The 21,775-nt window shown below is 43.0% G+C and overlaps 1 protein-coding gene across 5 annotated transcripts in view; it reads left to right on the top strand.

Moving 5' to 3' along the window:
• Window positions 1–21,775, top strand: part of SLC25A13 (solute carrier family 25 member 13) — a 180,299-nt gene that overhangs the window by 102,592 nt on the left and 55,932 nt on the right. For 4 of the 5 annotated variants that reach the window (XM_045062725.1, XM_004767841.3, XM_004767838.3 and 1 more), the window contains 7 exons: window positions 1,716–1,854; window positions 2,825–2,918; window positions 3,131–3,215; window positions 6,730–6,817; window positions 7,269–7,427; window positions 20,062–20,114; window positions 21,596–21,676. In XM_045062725.1, coding sequence (XP_044918660.1) covers window positions 1,716–1,854; window positions 2,825–2,918; window positions 3,131–3,215; window positions 6,730–6,817; window positions 7,269–7,427; window positions 20,062–20,114; window positions 21,596–21,676 — 699 coding nt within the window. The remainder of the gene's footprint in view (window positions 1–1,715; window positions 1,855–2,824; window positions 2,919–3,130; window positions 3,216–6,729; window positions 6,818–7,268; window positions 7,428–20,061; window positions 20,115–21,595; window positions 21,677–21,775) is intronic. The other variant, XM_004767839.3, reaches the window with a different exon arrangement.

Genomic DNA, 21,775 nt, shown 5'->3' with positions numbered 1-21,775 from the left:
TTTTCTTATTGTGATCCCATGTATTATCAAACTTATAGACAGTATATTTTGGCTGGTTTTAATGGAGATAGGTTAATTTGTGTTCTGTATCATATGGAATATCTTTAATGTATTAACTGGTTTAAAAAAAAAAACAAAAATTTATGATTTCATGTTAATTTTGCTGTATCTTTTAAGGTATATCAAATTCTAATCTTCACTTTCATCTATTTTCCAAAGCAAAATTTTTTTGAAAATATACTACATGCAGATATATTTCTTTTAATTGTCAGCAGAAGAGAGACTCTAAAGCTTTGATTTATTTACTCATTCATTTAAGATGGGTGTGTTGAAGGAACCATGACTCATATGGTGGGCAAGGCCCGGCTGTCCTTTGTGGTAGCTTAAATCCCAGTGGGTGCCCAGCCACTCTTCTGACCTCATGGGCCTAGGAGGTGGTCCAGAAAGAACATTCTGTGCTGGAGGCCCCCAGGCCTTGGTCACAAAATACAAATCACCAGGGATTTACTTACTAAAAAATCCAGGTAGTAAAGTTTTCTTCTGGGCCTATGGATTGATCAACTATAGGTGTGAGGTCCTAGAATCTCCTTTCTAAAGCTTCCCAGGTAATTCTGATGATCCTGCAGATTTGGAAACCCTCACACAGTGCTTTTGTTAGTCCCAGGGAGAAGACTTCCGGAGTGTTTCTGTCACACTCTGGGGTTCCCACAATGTTTACCATAGGCAGGAACTCAGCGTAGTGTTTCACTTTCATTTAATTTTTCCTGGTACCTCTTTTTAGAGGTATAGAATTCTGAGGAGGCCTTTCCACTCAGCACTGTGTTAATCTAGCTCCTTTCCTTGCCTTCCTGCATCCTGCCCTACACCATTTTAAACTCTTAGGTTAGCTATTTTAAATGATTACTACGTGTAGATTTATGTGCTTGTTACCTTATAAAGAAGTGCTTTTCCTAATAAATATATTTTGTCTTGTTAGGGAAGGACAGAATTTGAGACCCCAAACTGAAGTTCCATTCCATTCATATCTGTTTCCCTTGCCCCCAGAGAAGAAATATGGCTTCTTACAAATTCCGATTATCAGAGTTCTGACCAGTCTTAACCCCCCCCACCCAAGCATATGACATCTCATAATTTTACCCAAATACGCTAGTTTGCTAGAAATCCTACCATTGCAAAGTCTGTACTTAAATGATTATTTATTGCCAGTTTTAAGTAACATGACAAATCATGATATTAATGTTAGATTGACCACTTTTCATACTGTGTTTGTGTTGGTATAATATAGTTTTACATGTCAAAGCACACGCACGTGTGCATGTGTATAGTATAGTTGTGCATGTCTAAGCCTCTCAGAATTGCTCATTAGATGAAATAAACAAACTTATAAAACATTTCCAATTGAAATTTGAACTCTGTAAATTACTACTGGTCCTGTTGTTATAATCCTACACATGTATTTATTTAGTTTTCTAGGACTTGTGTGTGGAGAGTATAAGCTCTGGTCATGATTAGTTGCAGTTACTTTTAAAATTCATTTATAGCTTTTTTTTTTTTTTTTTAATGTGAAAGGAAAATACTTATGGCTATTTCTTCTTATACATGCATTCTTGATTACTTCCAAAACTAGCCTTTGATATATGTACTTCTGAATCTTCTTCATTCTATAAATCCTTTGTTTATTTTTCTTCTCCCCTCTTATTTTCAACTTATTTGAGGCTGCTGGAGGCACTACGTCCCATCAAGTTAGTTTCTCCTATTTTAATGGATTTAATTCACTCCTTAACAACATGGAACTCATTAGAAAGATCTACAGCACTCTGGCTGGCAACAGGAAAGATGTAGAGGTGACCAAGGGTGAGTGAGAATAAATCTGAATTTTTGTTAGTATCTTGGTGTATTATTATTAGGGTAAAGAAGGCAACCAAGAATTGACATTACAGATTTTTCTGTTCCATTGACACATCTCAACCATGTGGCCCATGTGTGTTCTCCATCCTTTGATTAGGCAAACAAAAGCAAATAAAACAATCTTCAGCAAGTTTTAAATAAACTGAAGACAACCTTTGAATTAAGAAACCATGTAAAATTTCCTGTTTCCAAATCGTGCTAAAAGCTGAGCTCAATTGGTGGCCCCTAAAGTGGCCTTCAGACTTACATGAGGAATTCTGTGAGCTCACACTGATGACAGCCTTAGAACGAGACATCCGCATTTTAATGTTTTTTGTTTGTTTGTTTTATTTTTTTTTTAATTAAAGATTTTATTTATTTATTTATTTGACAGGCAGAGATCACAAGGAGGCAGAGAGGCAGGCAGAGAGAGGGGGGGGGGGAAGCAGGCTCCCTGCTGAGCAGAGAGCCCGATGCGGGACTCGATCCCAGGACCCTGAGATCATGACCTGAGCCGAAGGCAGCGGCTTAACCCACTGAGCCACCCAGGCGCCCCTGTTTGTTTGTTTTAAAAGAGAGAGAATGGCCTTGAGAATTGCACAGCTTCATTAATATAACCTCCCAGGCCTGATGCATGTGAAGGTCTCTATCTGCTTCCTTGTTTTCTCTGACCTGCAGTTTCAGTCATGTCCTGTGTCATTTATCCCAAGCCTTCAGTGAGACACCGGGCTTTGAAAGTCAATGTTAGAGAAGCTCTTCTGCACACTTCTTACGGACAAAAGAATTGCAAAAATTCTTACCCTGTTTGGGTTTAGTGGAATTCAGTGACTGATAACAAAGTTTTGTGATGTTCACTCAGCCCAGCACCTTGAGTTAATGCTGCATTTAGCAGCTATTCCTTCTTGAATCTCTCCCTTTTAACTCTTTTTCCATGCAGAGGAGTTTGTTCTGGCAGCTCAGAAATTTGGTCAGGTTACACCCATGGAAGTTGACATCTTGTTTCAGTTAGCAGATTTATATGAGCCACGGGGGTAAGTAGGCCTCCCCCCCCCCCCAATTAGTTTAATAAAAGGAGGTTGGGGGTGGGGGTTGGAGGAGGACAGCACACTGGGAGAAAAAGAAGCCAAATAAAAGAGGACTTTGAAATACAGGAACAAAAAAGGGGAATGTTTGCAAATTTCATAATGCAGATTTTAATAAACTTATATTTTGTTGTTGCTCATGCTTTTTTTTCCCCCTCCAGACGTATGACCTTAGCAGACATTGAACGAATTGCTCCCTTGGAAGAGGGAACTCTGCCCTTCAGCTTGGCTGAGGCCCAGAGGCAGGTGAGCAAAAGGAATAAACTTGCTTCCCGATTTCTCTCCAGTAGGGTACCCCAAACCCTTCCAACTGACAGTTGCCTTTTCAACACCTATCTGACCTGCCATTGTAACATGTTGCACCAAAAATGCAGACAAATTTCAAAAGACTGCAAAGAGAAATTACTTAAGATGTTTTGGTTGACAGAGTTGCTTTCAAAGATAGGTTGATTTCTGCACTGCGCTGGAAGCCTGTCTCCCCTGCTCCCTGCCAAAATAGGCAGAAGATCTTTTCTTCTTCCCTATGCTCTGGTGTTGGGGGGTATGGGCCAGGTGTCCTGTTTTGGTGTCGCTGCTCCAACGAGGCGGCACGCTGCTCACTGAGAGCCTTCTCTGCCCCACAGAGAGGTGCTTCACCAGCTCATTGTGTGACTGCCGTGCCTCCCATTTTTCTGAATATCAAAATGAGATAATTTTGTTTAGTCTGGAGTAACAGTTTGAAGGCTTTTAGACTTCTTTTCTCTGTGAAAGGATTCATAAGTTATGTGGAAACAATTTGAGGAATGCTAAATTTTATTTTATGGTTAACAGAAACCAATCTCGTGAAGTCATGAGAGTCAGAAACTTAAGACACAGGATCTCCTTGTTTAACTCTTGCTCGCCTTGCTGTGGACCAGGATTAGAGAATAAAAGCTTTCATAGCATGTGTTGTGCTCACATGTTGTTTGTAAAGTAAATCTAGTCACAGACGAGCATCGTCTTAGGAAAATACCTCCTTTAAGGCAAAGCCACCTCTGAATCCTGTGAGACTTAACAGTTTTTGGCTTGGAGCTCAGAGTCTGTACAGAGACGCCAGTTTGACCACAATGGGTTGATGCGGGCTACATTTTTAGGACTGGCAGGCCTCGAGCCAGCATCCCTCCTTTCAGCTCCCCTCCCCACCCCAACAAACGCGGTGGTGAGTTTTGTGTGCAGCGTGTAACTCAAAGTGGTGGGTGTGTGCTCAGTAAATCCTAACTAGGCACCTCTGGAAAACCAGCTGGCTGTTGTTAAAAGAGGGAGCCGATGTCCCCGAGTGCAGGAGAGAGCACTGTGTAATCACGTGCAGAGGGAGAAGCAGCACTGCTCTCTTCCCTTTGATTTTTAGACACTGCTTACCAGACAATTATCTCTTCGTCTCTATGCAACTAGCTGTTGGAGAAATTTGGGGATTAAGAAAAAGCAGAGGGTTTTGTTTTATTTTGTTTTTGTTTTTTTAAAGATTCCTTCTGTTCTCCAGCTGGCAGTGGTATCCCACAATTTTTCCTTCCTGCCCTTTGCAGCTTTTGAGACTTTATGGTGGGTGCTCATTGATACTGGCCATGCAAGGGTCGGAGGAGAGTTACAGCAGGAGATGATGGGCTGTGGCCGAGAGGTTTAGAGCAATTCACAGAGGCCTTGCCTGGAATATTCTTTCCTGTACGAATGCCAATAGGCCTGACAGCACTAACAGGCTCAAGCAGTGGCAGTCGTCCACCTGGTAGGCTCTGTGCTAGCATGTGTCCTCAACAGAGGGGTGCAGGAATGGGACTCTCTCCTGTCTTATGAGCATGCTACATTTTGTGTTTCAGAGCTTCAGAGAAGTTAAATGAAAATCTGGGACTCTATTTATTTTGTCCTTTCGATTAAGAGTTAGTGATAGCAGTAGGCCAGCCCCCCCCCATTATTTTCAAAGTATTTTCACTCATTATTTTAATGCCAGACCTCTCTAAGTATTGCATATTTATATCCATATAAAAAAGTAGTGCCTTTCTTAGGGATGTATTTGTCAAAATGAAGTTACTCGTGATTCCCATCTATGCAGAGATAGAGTTGGAAACCCTCATGAAATTCGCAGAAGAAATGTTTTACAGTCTAAAGATGCATATTTCTGTGTAAAGCTGTTTTCAGTGAAGTCACTTTACAGGAGATTCCAAATTATCTCATCTATTAGAATTGTATAACATTAATAGCACCTAAAATTCAGTGGGTTGATAGTTGAGGTTGGTAATTATTTTCTTTGTTCACCTATTTTAATTATCATGGCTTTTGAAAAAAATTTTATTGAATGTATTTATTCATTCAACAGGTATTATTAAGCACTATCACCCTCATTTGACAACTTTGCTTGACATAAAATTGCTGTTTTATTTATGTAGACAGAAAAATGCAATACTCTAAGATGTTCTGGCATCAAAAACATTGTAAGGATAATAGGCCAAAAGAACAATAAAATAACGACTGGCCTGAAGAATGAATTTAGTAAAAAGTGGATAGAAAAGAGGGGAAAGTAACAATTACCAGTAATACAACCACGTAGTTGTAGCCACTGTAAATATTTTGTGTTATCTCTGGGTGTTGGGATAGCCAAAATGTTAGTATGTTTCTATATGCATACATATGCCCGCAAATAATTTTAATTAAAAACAACATCATATTGTACCAGTCTTTAACATTGTTCTTAAAAGATTATAATGAAATATTTCAAACATTTATAAAGGTAAACAGGATCATATCATGAATACCTGTCTAACTGCCATATTCCTTTTAACCTATTTTCACTTTATATTCCCTTATGACTATTTATCTTAACATCAAATACTCTTTTACAATGACATACGATTTCGTTTTAAGGCTGTAGCATTTTTTAAAAGTTTATTTATTTATTTAAATAATCTCCTTACCAACTGTGGGACTCGTACTCACGACCCTGTGATCAAGTGTTGCGTACCTTATAGACCGAGCCAACCAGGCATCCCAAGCCTGCAACATTGTTAACCAGTCCTCTGTTACTGGACATGTAGGTTACTTTCAATGTTTTTGCTCTTCAACAGTATTGCTTTTTAACATTCTGGTAGCTTGATCCATGTTCACGTACATGATTATTTTCTAGTCTGATATTTTATAAGGCGATCTGCAGGGTCAGAGGTTATGTACAAGAGTTTGGGTGTATGTTACCAAGTTTCCCTTCAAGTTTGTACTCGATTAAATGGTAGGTTATCAACTCTTGCCAGGCTGGGTATTGCCATTAGAAAACAAACTATGGTGATAGATGGTAGTTAGGTTTATCATGGTGAACACAAGGGTCCATCAGTGTCGAAATACTATGCTTTACACCTGAAGTTAGTATGTTGTAGGTCAGCGACAGTTCACTAAAATGAATAAACAAAACCCCTCAAACCTACCAGTTTGACTGATGAAGAATAATATCTCCTTAATGTTTTTCAGTTTGGATCTCCCTGATCACTGCTAAGAATTAAACATTTGAAAATAGGTTAATAACACTTTTGGGGGAGTGCATAATGGTTTTCATTATGTTCAAATTTGGTTTTCAGCATTAACAATAGTAATAACTTTTTATTAATAAGAACAACATAATCTAATCCTGCCTTCCTCTTTGATATGTTAGTTGATACCATGAATTTGGAACCCAGTGGGCAGTTTTAAAAATCATATGTGCTCATTTCTGTTCTGTCCTTCTTTCTGTCTTCTGACCCTGCCCCCGACTCCTGTATGTGCAAAGAAGAAGGCCTCGGTGGACTCATCCCGACCGGTTCTCCTGCAGGTTGCAGAGTCGGCCTACAGGTTTGGGCTGGGTTCCATTGCTGGAGGTTAGTCATGGATGAGTGCAGCTTTTTCACTTTTATTATTTCTCTGATTTTCCACCTTACGGTATTAAAGGACAGAGCCTGCCTTGGTCTTTCCAAGCCAGTTTCCTGCCTGTACCTCTGAGATGGGAGGAGAGCAAAGGAACCTGCCTGTGGTCAGGGCCTTTCCTCTTAGCTGCAGATAGGCTTTTTAAAAGACGGGTGAACGAGAAAGTTAGGCTGAAGCTGATGTGTTTTGTACATTTGAACTGTCTGGGACATCGTTTTACCAGGAGGCATCTGAGTGAAAACCCGTAGTTGTTTAGGAAAATTGGAAAGTTGGTGCACTTTTACAATCTGTACGTGCACAGTTTGTCCCTTTCCTTCATCCGGCCTCTCTTTGACGGTGACCACCTTCCCCTTTCCTCTGACTGACCTGACTGCCTTCTGAACTATTGGCATTATCTGATTTTAGCTGTTGGAGCCACTGCCGTGTATCCTATCGATCTCGTAAAAACTCGAATGCAGAACCAACGATCAACCGGCTCTTTTGTGGGAGAACTTATGTATAAAAACAGCTTTGACTGTTTTAAGAAAGTGCTACGCTATGAAGGCTTCTTTGGACTGTACAGAGGTTAGTGCCATGTGCTAAAGTCATGTAAGGTGAAATAGTAGCCAGAAGGTTTGGTTTTCCATCTGCATGCCTGAAATGGATTAGGGAGACTGCATTACAATGGAAATGCAGCAGATTCTCAATTATCCATGCTAATGGGAGTAGGCTGGAGGCATCCAGGGCATGGCTAATCAAAACAGCCCGTAATCTGAAAGCCATTTATATTGCTTTTTAGTATGTTTTATTTCTTAAAATTATTTTTTATAAATATCCTCAGTGGGTTTTTTAAAAGGCTCATATGATTTGTCTTCTTGAAGTAACTCTGCTCACCAGCTAAAAGGAAAAGGCATCCTGGGGACGGAGCAGAGCCTACTCGGGATTAATGATTGTCCTTGAATATACCCCCCAAAAGTCCATTAAGTGGGTAAAAAAGTCCCAGTAAAGCAGGTTCATTGGAACCCTCTTTCACTGCCTCTTTCTTGGTTAAATTTGCCCCTTTCCTTCCTCACACTCTGTACCCAGTGGAGTTGATTCATGCACCACTCTAACAGGTAGTCCTATCCAGCTGTTCCTTCCATCCTCTAAGGTTCATGAAACAAGGGAAACAGTAGCAAGATGTATGGCATCATAGAAAAGATCCCACAGATCCTAACTGGTTTTCTGTTGGCATTGGCTTAAAGAGGCTTGACTTTACTCCCCCACCTCTCTGTATTGCCTTCTACAAGGAGAAAAGAAGTAAGTGTATTTGATAAAATACAGTATTGCAGGGCGCCTGGGTAGCTCAAGTGGGTTAAGCCTCTGCTTTCGGTTCAGGTCATGATCTCAGGGTCCTGGGATCAAGCCCCGCGTTGGACTCCCTGCTCAGTGGGGAGCCTGCTTTTTCCTTCCCCTCTGTGTGCCTCTGCCTACTTATGATCTGTCTGTCAAATACAAAAATAAAAATCTTTAAAAATAAAAAAAAATACAATATTGTGGGGCAGCTGGATAGCTCACTTAGTTAAACTGTCCTACTCTTGGTTTTGATTAGGGTCATGATATCGGGGTCATGAGATCAAGCCCCATGTTGGGTTCTGTGCTAGGCACGGATCCTGCTTAAGATTCCTTCTTTCCCTCTGCCCCTCCCCCATGCACGTGTGCCCGCACACATTCTGTCTCTCTCTCTCAAACACACACATACACACAGTATTGTAAGGTGTTTTAAGCTGAGCCACTTTGCCATTTGGCAACTGCACCGTTGGCAAGGTCTTCCCTCCCTCTCAGTGCTTGCTGTAGAAGAAAATAGTATTTAGTACTCTGTGGGGACAGACCTTGGAACTGGCAGCCACGGAAACCTGTGCCTCTAGGCCTCTTCTGCCATCTGCTGATTCCAGGCTTCATCTTATGCATCCAAGTGTAAAAAAACAAAGCCCCCTCTTGAAATCTCTCGCCTTAGAAACTAGGGGGGTTTAAACTCCAGAGAAGCTCCATTTTGCAGGTTCTGTTGTGTAGGTAGATAACTCCCATCAAAGGCCTTTTGATCTGTTCTCTACCCTCTTTCCCTCACCCCCTGCCTCTTCTTACAATTGGGAAGGTCTTTGACCCCAGGTGATTGATGATGACCCTTACAGGGTCACTGCCTTCCATTTGAAATACTCTTCTGTCCTGGTGACAACAAACCTCACAAATGAAATGTCTCCCAAGTAGTACAAGGTTAATGTCACAGTGCCTGCTTTGCAGTGATTCGGGCAAAGGCTGTCACCTGCCCCATTCCCGTGGGTGGTGGTCTGCCTGGAGAGCTTTGTGCATCAAGGCAGAAGGGCATCTGAGCCTTGCCATTGCTTCACAGACTGCTTTTATGGTCTTCTTTCTATATTGGACTAAATGTCGAGAGTGTCTTTAGGATTGTGAGAAATACTTTTTGTCTGGCTCTATGTCTTTAATATGCTTGTGTTGACCTGGTTTGATGTGATGTTGAGTCCCTTCTCTTTCCTCTTTGACCAGCCTGACAGATTTTGATTCTTGGTTGTATCCAAGTTTTCTTCCTTGACCTGTTCTTTTAACCCCATAGACAGAACAGCTTAAAGCATATATGAGTACTGAGTGCTGAGCTATAATATGGCCATCCCACAAAGATCATGCAATTTCAGAGATTATGTATGTAAAATGAGGGGCTGGAGGATGGGGGGCGGGGAGCTGGTTTTAACTCCTTAGGGAAGGGGAGTCAGCCCCCTATTACACATGGAAGCTCACTTTGAAAACCAAAGACGCAGTCCTCCCCTTTTTCCTGGTTTAGAAACAGCTGTTTTTTTTTTTTGTTTTTTTTTTTTTTTTAAAGATTTTATTTATTTATTTGACAGAGAGAAATCACAAGTAGATGGAGAGGCAGAGGCTGTTTATCTCACTGTTTCGGATGCATGAACCCTAGGGGGTTCCCTGTGAGAGGGTACTAGGTAGAATGTTGAGTATAAGAAGATTAATTCTGAGAGTCATCTCTGTTCATTCCCTCTTGAATTCTTCTATTTTCTAGTAAATGGTTTTAAAGCAAAAGATTTATTTTAAAACCTTGTTGGGTTTTGTTCTTTAGTTTGGATTTTGAGAGCGAAGAGATGATTGGTGGTAGTTAAGGTTAAAAAAAAAATCATTTTTGACCTTGCTTCATAAAAATGACCTGTTCCTATTATTGATTAGTTGGGGACCAATTCTCTTTCATTCCTTGTACATAATTATTAATTAATAATTGTATGTAGCTGCTTATTTATGAATGCTTGTCATTAGGGTAGGAGAAAGATGAGATGAAAATGGGAAGTCGTCAGTACTAGTGTAAATTTTAATAGAAACAGCAAAACCTGAGGTACCCTGGGAATCACTATTGTAACCTGTGTGTGCAGCGTTAAGACAGCATGCAGCCTGCGTGCGGTTCTTTCACTAAATTTCTCATCAGATGTAATTCTGATGTTTAAAAATTTTATTTTAGGGGAAACTTGAATTTCAATTTTGGGAATTTAGAATTGCCTTCGATAACGCTTCACCTAGCAGGATGTGAGAAGGTGTCAGAGGACATCTCGAATTTATAAACATGTTTTGAAATATGGAGCCTATTTTTTCTATTATGGAATTTTGCTTAACATGTAATTTTTCTGCATCAATACATATGTAATTGCTAATATTTCCTGAGTAGTATAATTTGGGAATGTTGCACAAGTAAGGTCTCTCCCCCTATTTTAAAATTATCTTTATGCATATTTCAGAAAAAAGTTGGCAGTTCACCCTGAAAGAAGGTGCTTGCCGCATGCATCCCTATTATAAGGTGAATGAGCATCTTCCTCCCTCTCTCTTTTTTTTTTTGATAACAAGAATACAGATCTCTTCAGGGGTGCTGTTTGTCTGGGGAAATAATCCCTCGTGCAACAGCTAGAATGAAGATCTTTCTAAAGAATTCTTGATACGCCCACCACAGGTGGTTTTTTCTCTTTGCTTTCTCTGGCAGCGGCCAGCCTCTGCATGCAGTCAGGAGGTTATCCAGTCCTAAATGGGGGAGTGTGTTTCGAACACCGCCCCGGGGTCCAAAGGGGATTGATAACAGTGTCAGCAACTGTCCTCAGTGGATGTGGTGGGGCGTCCTGGACCTCCAGCAAGCCAAGAGGCGTTGTAGTATTGGGGATTTCTTAGTCTTACTCTCCATGTCTCTGTGTGGTGCGCTGTGCCCTTGTCTCCGAGAGTCTCTTATGGGATCGGGATTAATGATTGTCCCTTGGAAATCCTATAAGACTGACTCCGCAGACCTTCTCTGTTGTATACACTATTTTGTTGTTGTTATTGTTGTTGTTATGAGAAAATGACTGGTTTTCCAAGATTTTTCTGTAATTTTTGAAAATCAGACCCTCAGGCTAAGTCTGTCTGTATGAGGGGAAATAACACCCAGGAAAATCCAGATCTGCCTGAAGTCAGTTGTAGAGGGATTCCTTTATATCCTCCTCCCTCTCCAGATTGATTTCATGCATTCAGGTGTTTAAAATTCCTAATGAAGTACCTGACAGCTCATTTGGTTTGAATGAACCGCGTGACCAAATGAGTCATTTATTGGCCTACTATTGACTTGGCGTATTAAAGAGAAACAATTGATTGGGTTGGGTAATCATCCCCAATTAAATGCTCTTGCCAGTCCAGGAATAACTGATTTCTGCTTTTAAACTTTGCTCTACTCTCCTCTCTCTCCCATCTCCTCAGATGCTTCAGGTAATGAGAGGAGCAGCCTTAGAATTAGGAAAGTTTGGGGGAGGATCTTTGGGGAGAGAGATTCAAGAGAAATCAGAATCCATGAGAAATACTTCTTAAGGAAAGGTTTTTGTTTTTGTTTCTGTTGATGGGAGAAGTCATGGAAAATCTATCAGAAGGAAAAATTAGATCATTTTATGAATTCAACCTAATTTGGAGCACTACTTAATTTTTTAGTTAATTGGCAGAAAAAAATTTTTTTTGTTTTGTTTTAATTAAACCCTTCGATCAAGGCTTACAGAGTCTCAGATGGGTCTGAGTGGTTGTCTGTGTGGTGCAAAAGCAGTCGTCTTCCATCCTGGAATGTTCTCAAGGTGACATCTAGAGGATATTGTGGTGATATCTCGGGATGTTATTGATATGTTTGCATTCTGGAAGGAAGTGTTGTCAGACATCTAGTTTAAGCGAGGCCTCTTGTTGTGGTTAATGTCTCTATAGAGGGTAGTACCCAAATTACATGGGTCCACAGTGAAGTTCCTTCTTGAGTAATTCTTGTGGATAAAATAAACTTAAAAAAATTCTGGAACCAAAATAAAACGATTGGAATTTCTGCAACTGTTTTGCATAACTTAAGAATGCATGTGTCTTGGAACCAACTGCATTGAATCTTTGAACTGCGCCAAATCCTGGGGGTCTATCCTTGTCCAGCAAAGCTTCTAATGAGCACAAAATAGATTGGTTTGAATCTAACTATTTTTTTCTTTTTTAGCCAGTTTTTTTGCATATTTTAATTTAGGGTATTAAGGCTGTGAAAAGATCAGAAGGCAGACATTTGCGCCTAGGAAGCTGTGAGCTGGGTAATCACATCTGTGGAGATGTACAGCTAGCCAGCCCTACTGAGCACAGGGTGTTAACACAGGAGACAGAGGTAGCACAAGGTCAGACCAAGGGGATGGGTGCAATATCAGAGGCCAGAGAGCGCCAGATGACAAGAGTGGTGAGCTTAGAAACTTGGGAAGAATGACGAAAAGATCGAAGTAGACGTAGCCCAGCGAAGAAAAGAAAGAAAAGATTGAGTGAGTTAGCCCTCCAGGATGGTAATTTGCAACCAGTTGCCACTGAGGCCACAGCAAGCAAAACAGGTTAAACCTCATCAGCAAGGAATTAGTTGAGGCAGAAGAAAAGAAGAATAGGAGTTGTCATGTACCAGAGTGACAAATGGAAGGAGGGGATATGACCTTTCTTCCCAGTGATCTTCACTTCTAGAAAGCCAGCCCCATACAGAGGAGTCAAAGGAACTAAATCCTTCCTAGACAATAATCAGTATCATTCATTTACATTTTGACACTCAGTCTTCCGAAGGCATCCTGAACCATGGTTGGTTCTTGACATTTGGAGTAAAACATTTAATCCAGATGAGCAGTCATTTAAATCTGACCATCTGCACTGTGGTCCCCCCTCCCAGCCATTTCCGCAGCTCCGCTGCACAGTCCCGGTGGGTTGCTGCCCAAGAGCCAGTGCAGAGACCTGGAGTGATCTGAAAGGGGATAGCCCAGTAGGGAGGGTGGAAATGCCTCATGCCTCAGGGCAATATGAGTCAAAGGCAGACAGACGGGGCAGTTGGAGGAGGAGGGAGGAAAGAAGGTTTGAACAAGTGAAGAGAGAAGGCCATGGAACTAGGAGCAGGAATAAAAGCTGTGAGACAGGGCACATAGAGTGCTGATAGCTCCAGAATGAAGGGTAATCTGATGTTGAAAGCAAGGTGGGCTCTTTGGGAAGATGAGGGCAAGTGTAGTGGCCTCTGGGGGGAGGTCAGGAGGGTAAGAATTTAACATTGGAGGGGTTTACTCTGGGTTGAAACTAGATAACACAAAAAAGTGCTTCATGTGCCTTTGGCTAGAGGACTGGGGATCGTTTATGTGCTCATTTCCCCTCCCAAACTCCACTGCCGCCTCTGCCCTGGACGCTCCCTTCCCCATTACGAGCTCAGCAGTCGCTTTCTCAGGACTGTGCTTGCCACTCCCGAGTGTGTTTTTGTCTGCCCAGGACAGATGCTGCTTTAGTTACAGAGTTTCTTCGTTGCTGGGGGCCTTCAGCATCTGTGCTCCTGCCTGCCTCAGCGAGTGGGGCGTTGCGGGAGAGCTGCACAAGGTGCTTGCACCGTCTATGAGCGGCCACCTGCCGCTCTCCCCAAGCCTGCTTCCCCTGTGCGTGCCCGGATTCGGCCCTGTTCTCCAGGTTGTCACCAGCAGGTTGGCCCTGCTGTTCAGTCCTTCAGTACCCGGTACTCAACGTCTGTAAAGATAAAGCAGTAGATACGTGATGTGGATGCCCATCACACCTCCACTGAGCTCCTTTTGCCCTGTGGAAGGGCCCATCTGTGCAGGGTGCTGGCCCAGTACTGGCCGGGGCCCAGAGAAAAGTTTCAAACAGTCTGGGCCAGAAGAAAAGCCTTCACAGAGCAAAGAAAGGTGGAGCAGTAAGTCTACTAGAGGAACCGGAGAGACGCCAAGCAGGGGCAGAAAACCCCGGCTGGAGGAGAGCAGTGGAGCTGAATGAACTCAACTCCAAGCACCACTGCCCACAAGAACACAGTTAGTAGCTACCGGAGACAGCCTTGCAGACCGAGCATCCTGGGTCCAGACTCCACAGTCCTCTGCCACTCACTAGAAGTCACATTGTAAAAAGTCACTTATCATGAGAGGTTGAGTAGTGTATAACTTCTTAACAGAAACATTTCAGTTTAACTTGAAAACCTAAAGATGTATTGTTATGTCTGTGCTACTTCCTTATTTCTGCACAAAGGAAGCAGGGCCACGAGACACTCTCGGACCAGATGTTCCCTTACATCTAGGGGACAGCTCTCCTAAGGCATGATGCTATGGAGACAGCACTCTACTCCAGACTTAACTCTGGGCTGTGAGCGTTAATCGGTAGAATTGCCTCTTGTATGCAGGAGCAGAATCAAGGACGAGCCTCGAACAGATAGGTAGAAACAGCTCATTTTTGAATATGTAATGAGGGTTGTGAACCGTGTCTCGCTTTGCGTTTACTCGTATAATCATTGTGATAAACCAGTGAGTCATCATCAGCGCCTGTGATTTACCAGTGAAGAACCTAAAGTTCAAGGAAGAACATCCCCAAGATCACTTACCAGGAAAAAGGTGCAGGCCTCGGATTCCAGCCTGGGTCTGTCAACCTCCAAAGCCCAGGCTCCAAGCCATTCATTTTGCTGCCAAGCCATTGGAAATAAATCGCTTCAGTTAGGCCAGCAGTATTAATGAGTTTCTCTCAGAGTCCTTCCCAACCCTGAGATTCTAGAATTCTGTTTCTAAAGGTTTTTAAAGTAAAGAATAGCATAGTAGCCCTCTGATCCAGCGCAGTGCTCCAGGAACCTCTTTGGGGTGCTATAGGACACTAAGGATGGAGGGTCCTGATGGGGGCTTAGTTTCCTACACCACCAGCTCAGTTCTTGCTGGGTTTGCAAGAGGGTCTAGGATCAGAGGGGGTAGTGTGATTTATATCTCAGCCTTATGAAATTTGAAGACAAAATACTATATTAATATTGTGCCCTGTAAATCTTTTCTCGCATTAGCAGCCTTCTGGTAAAGTTTGCCAAGGAAGCATTGCCATATGTGCTGATGGAGCTGAACTAAAATGAGAAGATTAGAAAACTAACCACACTAATAAATTTCATTTGAGGCAGTTGGAAAATAGACTGCTGTTTTGACAAGTTCGAAACAACACACACATCCATTCTCTGTTAAAATGAGTTTCCACAATCCAACAGAAACATCTTGCATTAGAAGCCTAATTTTTCTGCTGAGTTACCCAGATGTCAAACATGCATGTGCTTTAAACCTCACTGGGATGGTTCTGGAGTGCCATAGCCAGACTGGCTGTTTTAGGCATTACTGAGCCACGCCCCCCCCCCCAACCCCCTCCCCCGCTCCCTGGGGCAGGGGGTCAGAGATCCAGAAGGGTTCCTGAAATCCCCACCTCTGGGACTTTTCACTGTCCCACATATCATGACCCTTTCCAGAGGGCATTTATGCAGGGCTTCTGGTGTCCAGGCCCAGTCCGTAGTGGCACTCAGCTCAGGTCATGGTCCACAGCTGCCTTTGTTTCCCCGATTAGCCAGAGCAGTCATCACAAGGGTGGGCCTTACCCAGTGTGTCCCCAGGGGCCAACATCTGGCCTAAGTCTTAGGAATGGGTCTGTACTTTGATTTTATTCTTCCTGAGTTGAAGTTGTTCATTTAGTGAAACTCAGGGCCTCCGATTATATTACTTTAACCTCTTGATTACTCTTCCTGCCTTAGGTCTCTGGCCCTAGCATCTGTCCTTCACCAGCCTCTAGAACTTTTTATTCTTTGAATTTCGCTGTCTACTTTAAAAGCCACCCATGTATCTACAGACTTTGGCCCGAGCTCCTTAGTGTGCCCTGGGAGAGAAGCAGTATGCTGTAGCAGTACAATGCACCAGATAGGAGCACCCCTCCAGCCAGACCGCTTGGGTTGAACCCATTCTCCCATCTAACAGCTGAGTGACCTTGGGCAGGCTCCTTGAAGTCTGTTTCAGTTTCTCTTGATGGGATAAGAATAACTTGTACTGAGTTACTGTTTTGACTTAGGTGGATTAAGTGTGTTGAGTCACCTAAAGCCCTCAGAATAGTGCCTGACATGTGGGAGGTGCCCCCGAATCCTGGCTGTCACTACTGTCACTACTACAGTTACTTAGCACCCGATCTGTGATCAAGCCACAGCCTTCAGTGGTCTTGCTCCAACCCCAGCTGTGCCGTGCTCTTCAGACTTTGCTTCCTGTCACTCACTGGCCCCAGTTCTTTTCTCCAGTGAACCTCTGCATTGCCTTCAAGACCCAGATCTAGTACCTCCTCCTCTTCGATGCTCTCCTCTCTCCTGCAGGAAACAGCTGGCGCTCTCCACTGTATTCATGCAGTTCTTTGATGCCTCTGGGCTCTGGGACTTACCAGAGATCCAGAGATGGTTTATTTTTATTTTTATTTTTATTTTTTTTTAAGGTGGTTTATCTCCCTTCAGGGGCACACAGAGACACCTAGGGTTCTCTATTCTTCTACACTGAGAAGTTCTCTTGGGGGTGCCACAGACCTCACTGGGTCCATCCCCGTTCCTTCCAGTCCCAGGCACCGCAGAAGGCTCTTGATAAATGTTTGCTGAACAAATAAATATCTGCTGCCCTACATTTAGTCTTAAATACAGGGTTTTCTCTTTTGTTTGGTTTTGTTTTTTGCTGTTCACGGTACATTACTAAATTTATAGTGAGAAAGACAAATCTCGATAGCTTAAAAGGCTGGCTGAAGTGATTGTGTCTAACGCTGTAGTCATTTGGCTCTGTGGGCTGTTTTTTATTAGTCATTTTAAAAGACTGTCACAGGGTAGTTATAGAGACAAGAGATCATCATTTAAATCACAGTGCTTTCAGCCCATCCATGGTTTTGGTCTACAATTTAATGATGAGAAAAATATATCTAGTGAGTAAATATTTTAACTAAACATTTTGATACTTGACCTGAATACAGAGGAAAATGGAAATTGTAAATGTTAAGGTGTAGTTAAAACAGTGCATTCCTCTATTTTACCTGTAGAAATTAGCATTGTACCTGTATAAAGTCATAACAAAGCCTCTTTTCTGCTATCAGAGACATCATATTCTATCATTCAGTATAAGTAAAAGGTTCCTAAGTGAATCTAGTTCAGGAGGAGAGAGTGGCTCACTTTGAGTAAGAGTACTTGCTTGGGCCAGGTGGTTTCGTATTCATGGATTCTGTGCTGCTTTGGTTCATTTAGATTATAAAGGGCATAGCCCATCTCCCAGCTAGTGAGAGCAGAGTTTTGGTAAGAGTTTATTCAAGAGAGAAAGAAGGCAGAGATCCCCCCGTGATGCTAGGGTAGGAATGTCCGTGGAACCTGGCCTCAGAGGGACCAGAAGATGGTCAAGGCCACCCCCCCACCCCCCACCCCCCACCGACCTGGGCACCCTTCATGGGCTGTGTTCTCTCTCTTTGGTGTTTCTGTTGCACTGGCTTCCCATTCTCCTCTCTCTGCCCGTCCACTTCCTTATTATTCTGTTCCTCGTGCTTCATCTCAGTATTCGGCCATCCAGGGTTCAGCCGCCTCCGCTCCCCGTCTGCAGGGCGTCTGCTCCATCTGCATGTCTGTGCTCACTGGCCCTTCACTCTTTGGAGTCTGTTGCACAGTGAGTGAAGATCGCCTACTGGCCAGCTCCACTTAGGCTGCCAACTCGTAGGACTCAGGTTGCTGGCCTCGTGGCCTGCACGTGTTTTAGGTGTCTGATCCTTGTGCGATCAGCTGTGGGTGTGGGGCGAAGCAGGCTGCAGATGTGGTGCCCTAGAGAAGACCTTGCAAACTCAAAGGATTCTAGGGTCCGGGCAGGTTATGTACGTGAAGAAAGGCAGGGTGTGAGGGGCAGATTCATGTTTGCTGTGGGGCCCAGGACAGGTGAGTGTTGTCTAAAAACACGGACTCTCGAGGAGGGGGGCTCAGGTTGGAATCCAGCCTCACCATTTATCAGCTGGGTGAGTCAGAGTGATGAATCTCTGTCTACCTCAGTTTCCTCTCTGCAGGGTGGTTATAAGAAGTAAATGAGTCAGTGAAGTGCTCAAGGTGGTGCCTGATACATCGTAAATAATATGTTAGCTGTTTTTAGGTCAACCGTTGTTAAAGAACAGTTTCGTTAGCATCTGCATTCTTACCATTGCGTTCCACAGTGAAATGAGCTTGCTCCCATTTTCCCTCAAACACGAAGCTGTTTGTGCTTTTTGTAGAACCAGAGGCATAGAAAAACATTTCTCTCTTGTGAAGATAGCAACAGAGCAAGAAAAATAATAAATGACGGTTGTCCTCAATCCCACGTCATCAGTAGGGAGTTGGGGGGACCAATGCTCGGTCCTAAAGGGCAGAGCCTCGCCCAGCTGGAGCAGATTGCCGTGCTGTCAGAAAGCGGCCAAGGACTGTCAGATCGATGCAGTTGTCAGTCCATCGATCGATCTATCTTTACATCTTTACAGTAAGCTCAAATTACATTTGAAACCTTGGCGCTACTCTATAAAACACATCTGCAGACTGGATACAGATAGCCCTCAGGCTGGCAACTTTCAGCCACAGGCTGAGGAAGATGGTGTTTGCCACGCTGATCTGGCACAGGGGACACTGCCAGTGGATCGACCTTCTTATGTTGACGAATTAGAAAATTGTCCCCACCGACAGAGGCCATGAAGTCCCTCTCAAGGACAGCAGTATGGCAAGGGGACAGTACGCTCTGATTCTCCGAGTTAGCTCACGGTGTGTTTCCAAGAAAAGGTTTTTGCCTTTGATTTTATTTCCTTAGCACAAATGAAAATGATGACAGTTTTGAGTTTACCTATATCAGCCCGCTCCTGTTGTGACTGCCTTTCCCAGAAGCTGCCTTTCCTGTGAAAGGCATCCTCTTCCTGTGCCCTTGATATGTAATTCCCACTCTGTCCAACATGTTTAAAACAGAACTTCTCACTTCCCACCCCAAACTCGTTACTCTCCCCAGGTATTCATGTCAAGCCCAGTTTTTCTTTTTCTGTCTTCTCTCCTCACACACACACACACACACACACACACACACACACACACCCATCAGTATGCCCTTTTCCCCACACAGCAGCAAGAGTGGTCTTTTTAAAATATGAAGTAGTGTATCATTCCCCTGATGGGGGCCTAAAATTACTTCCCAGCGAACGCAGGATCTTGGCCCACAGCACTGCTCTAGCATCTGGCCCCGACCTGTGTGTCTCTCTCCTCACGCTGGCTCTGTGCCTGGCGGCTCACCGACATTCACCCTCATTTTTTGAGCACACTGGGCCTGTGCCTACTCTGCTTTCTTTGCCTTATCTGTTCCCCCTCCAGAACGCGTCTTTCCCCAATTGTCACGTCTTCAGGAAAGCCTCTCTCTTTCTTCCGCCTGAGGCTGGTCAGAGCAAGAACCTTGTTTGTCTTGTGCTTGTCACCAAGTTATAGTTGCTAAATGAATGAATGGCTAAACTGTGGGCCTTTGGGGGCGGGGAGATGGGAAGAGCGTTAGAAAAAAAATAATAGACTCACTAAAGTACACTTACTTCACGTATTTAAGAGGCAGGAGGGAAAAGAACAAACTTATGGAATAATGAGATTTCCTCTCTCACTAATGCTGTTGATTTACCCAATGTGCAAACGACCCAGAATATAAGAAGGAATTTACTTGGTCCTGATGTGGCTCTTAGACACATTTGTACCTACACATTCCATTTTGTGTATTCGCATTAAAAGTAATTGCAGAAAATCGCAGCCAAGATTGCCCCAGTGTTTAGATGGTGATCCCTTCTTTAGAGCTGTTGATTTGTTTGGTTAACGGTATTTTATTTAATATACTTCTGCTTTTTTGTTGCTTCTTAGGTCTGTTGCCACAGTTATTGGGAGTTGCCCCAGAGAAGGCCATAAAACTTACAGTAAGTCTTTTCAGTTGATGCTTTGTATGCAGGGAGTTTGCACACACTCAGGCGTCTAGCAGATTCTCAAGTTTGTGTTTCCTCGGAGGTGCTGGCTCCTTCGAACCTAGGGCACTCATCACACACAGCTTGTCACTGTCCTCCACCGAACACTGAGCATCCAAAAATGTGATGCTGTATTTGAACAGGACCTGTGGTGCCTGCTACCCACCACCACCACCACCGTCAGCCATCACTGTCCCCCTCAGCCACCAGTGCCGGCAGCAGCTGCCACTAAATTTGCCTCCACCCTTGCTGTCTGTACGGTACATCACGTACCTGTGTGACCTACTTTTGTTTCACCTCCAGCAAAGTGGGACCCGGCATTTACACATGAGGAAAGTGAGGCCCACAAGGTTTCAGTATTTACCCATGTCCACAGTTCCTGTGGACAGTTCCTGAGTGGAAAGATTAGGATCCACTAATCCAAATCTAAATCCAGGTTTTTCTGACTCCCAAAGTGGCATGTGCCATTGATAGAATTCATGGTTCGGGCATATTCCATAAGCATCTGCCAGGCTGCCTGACGGGTCTCAGTTCTAGCTGAAGTTGATCCATTTTCCAGTTCCAAGCTCTCTTGTGACACACGGGAGATACTCAGTAAATTAGTGGAATGGACAGATACTGCTGTTACATAACGAAGGTCATAAAGCCCCAGAAGGTTAAACTCTTCTTTGAGATTGGGCTCTGTAGCCTTGGGGCCTGAAATTCTTTTACAGTGTTAATGTGTGGCCTCAGGACAACGCATCTTCTCTGGCTTGTATCTTCTAAGATGGCCTGTAGTACATACGATTTTTGAGTACATTATACTTAGTTAATTAAGGTTACTGATGTTGAGAATTCTTAGACACTGAATTTCTACTAAGCTAAAAAATCTGCTTAGCCAACTTTTTCTCGGTGATACATTTTGTTTTAGATTAAATTTTGTTAGCGGACATGAAAGTGATTTTTAATCAGACTCCATAAACCAGTTTTTAAGTTCTAAAATGTATGTTTTTATTGTGTCCTTGGTGTCAATATGTCTCTCTTACCTCATTGTAATTGGCAGACATACTTGCATTTGAGGCTTGTAAACGATCTATCTTTTTTTTTATTTTAAAGACTTTAAGTAATTGCTACTCCCATAATGGGGCTGCAACTCACAACCTGGAGATCAGAGGTCACACTGTCCACCCACTGAGCCAGCCAGCCACCCCTAAGCCATCTGTCTTTCGATTTCTTTCTCCCGAAACATCAGGAATACTTATATATGTTTTACCTTTAAAAAAGTACATATGTGCTCTTAAAGGCACTTCTCAAACTCTTTTTAAGATTCTTAATTTATTCAGTTTATGATTACTCGAGTAATACTGACAGAGAACATATTTACAGTTGTATATTTATATGTGTTTAATGACTTTCTTTATATTTTTCATCAGCTTCTGTAAATATTTTTCTTCAAGGTGAATGATTTTGTGAGGGATAAATTTATGCGCAAAGATGGTTCGGTCCCACTCGCAGCAGAGATTCTTGCTGGCGGTTGTGTAAGTATCTTTTGCAGAACCCTGTGTTGCAAAGACTTGTTGCACATGCATACCCCCACCGTGGTGACCTAATGTGGACTAAGGCTTCTGTTCAACCAC

This window comes from Mustela putorius, unplaced genomic scaffold (assembly GCF_011764305.1).
Source record: "Mustela putorius furo isolate JIRA1106 unplaced genomic scaffold, ASM1176430v1.1 tig00003845_pilon_pilon_pilon, whole genome shotgun sequence".
In the NCBI taxonomy this organism is placed as follows: Eukaryota; Metazoa; Chordata; class Mammalia; order Carnivora; family Mustelidae; genus Mustela; species Mustela putorius.
This window is presented reverse-complemented; position numbering and strand designations above follow the sequence as displayed.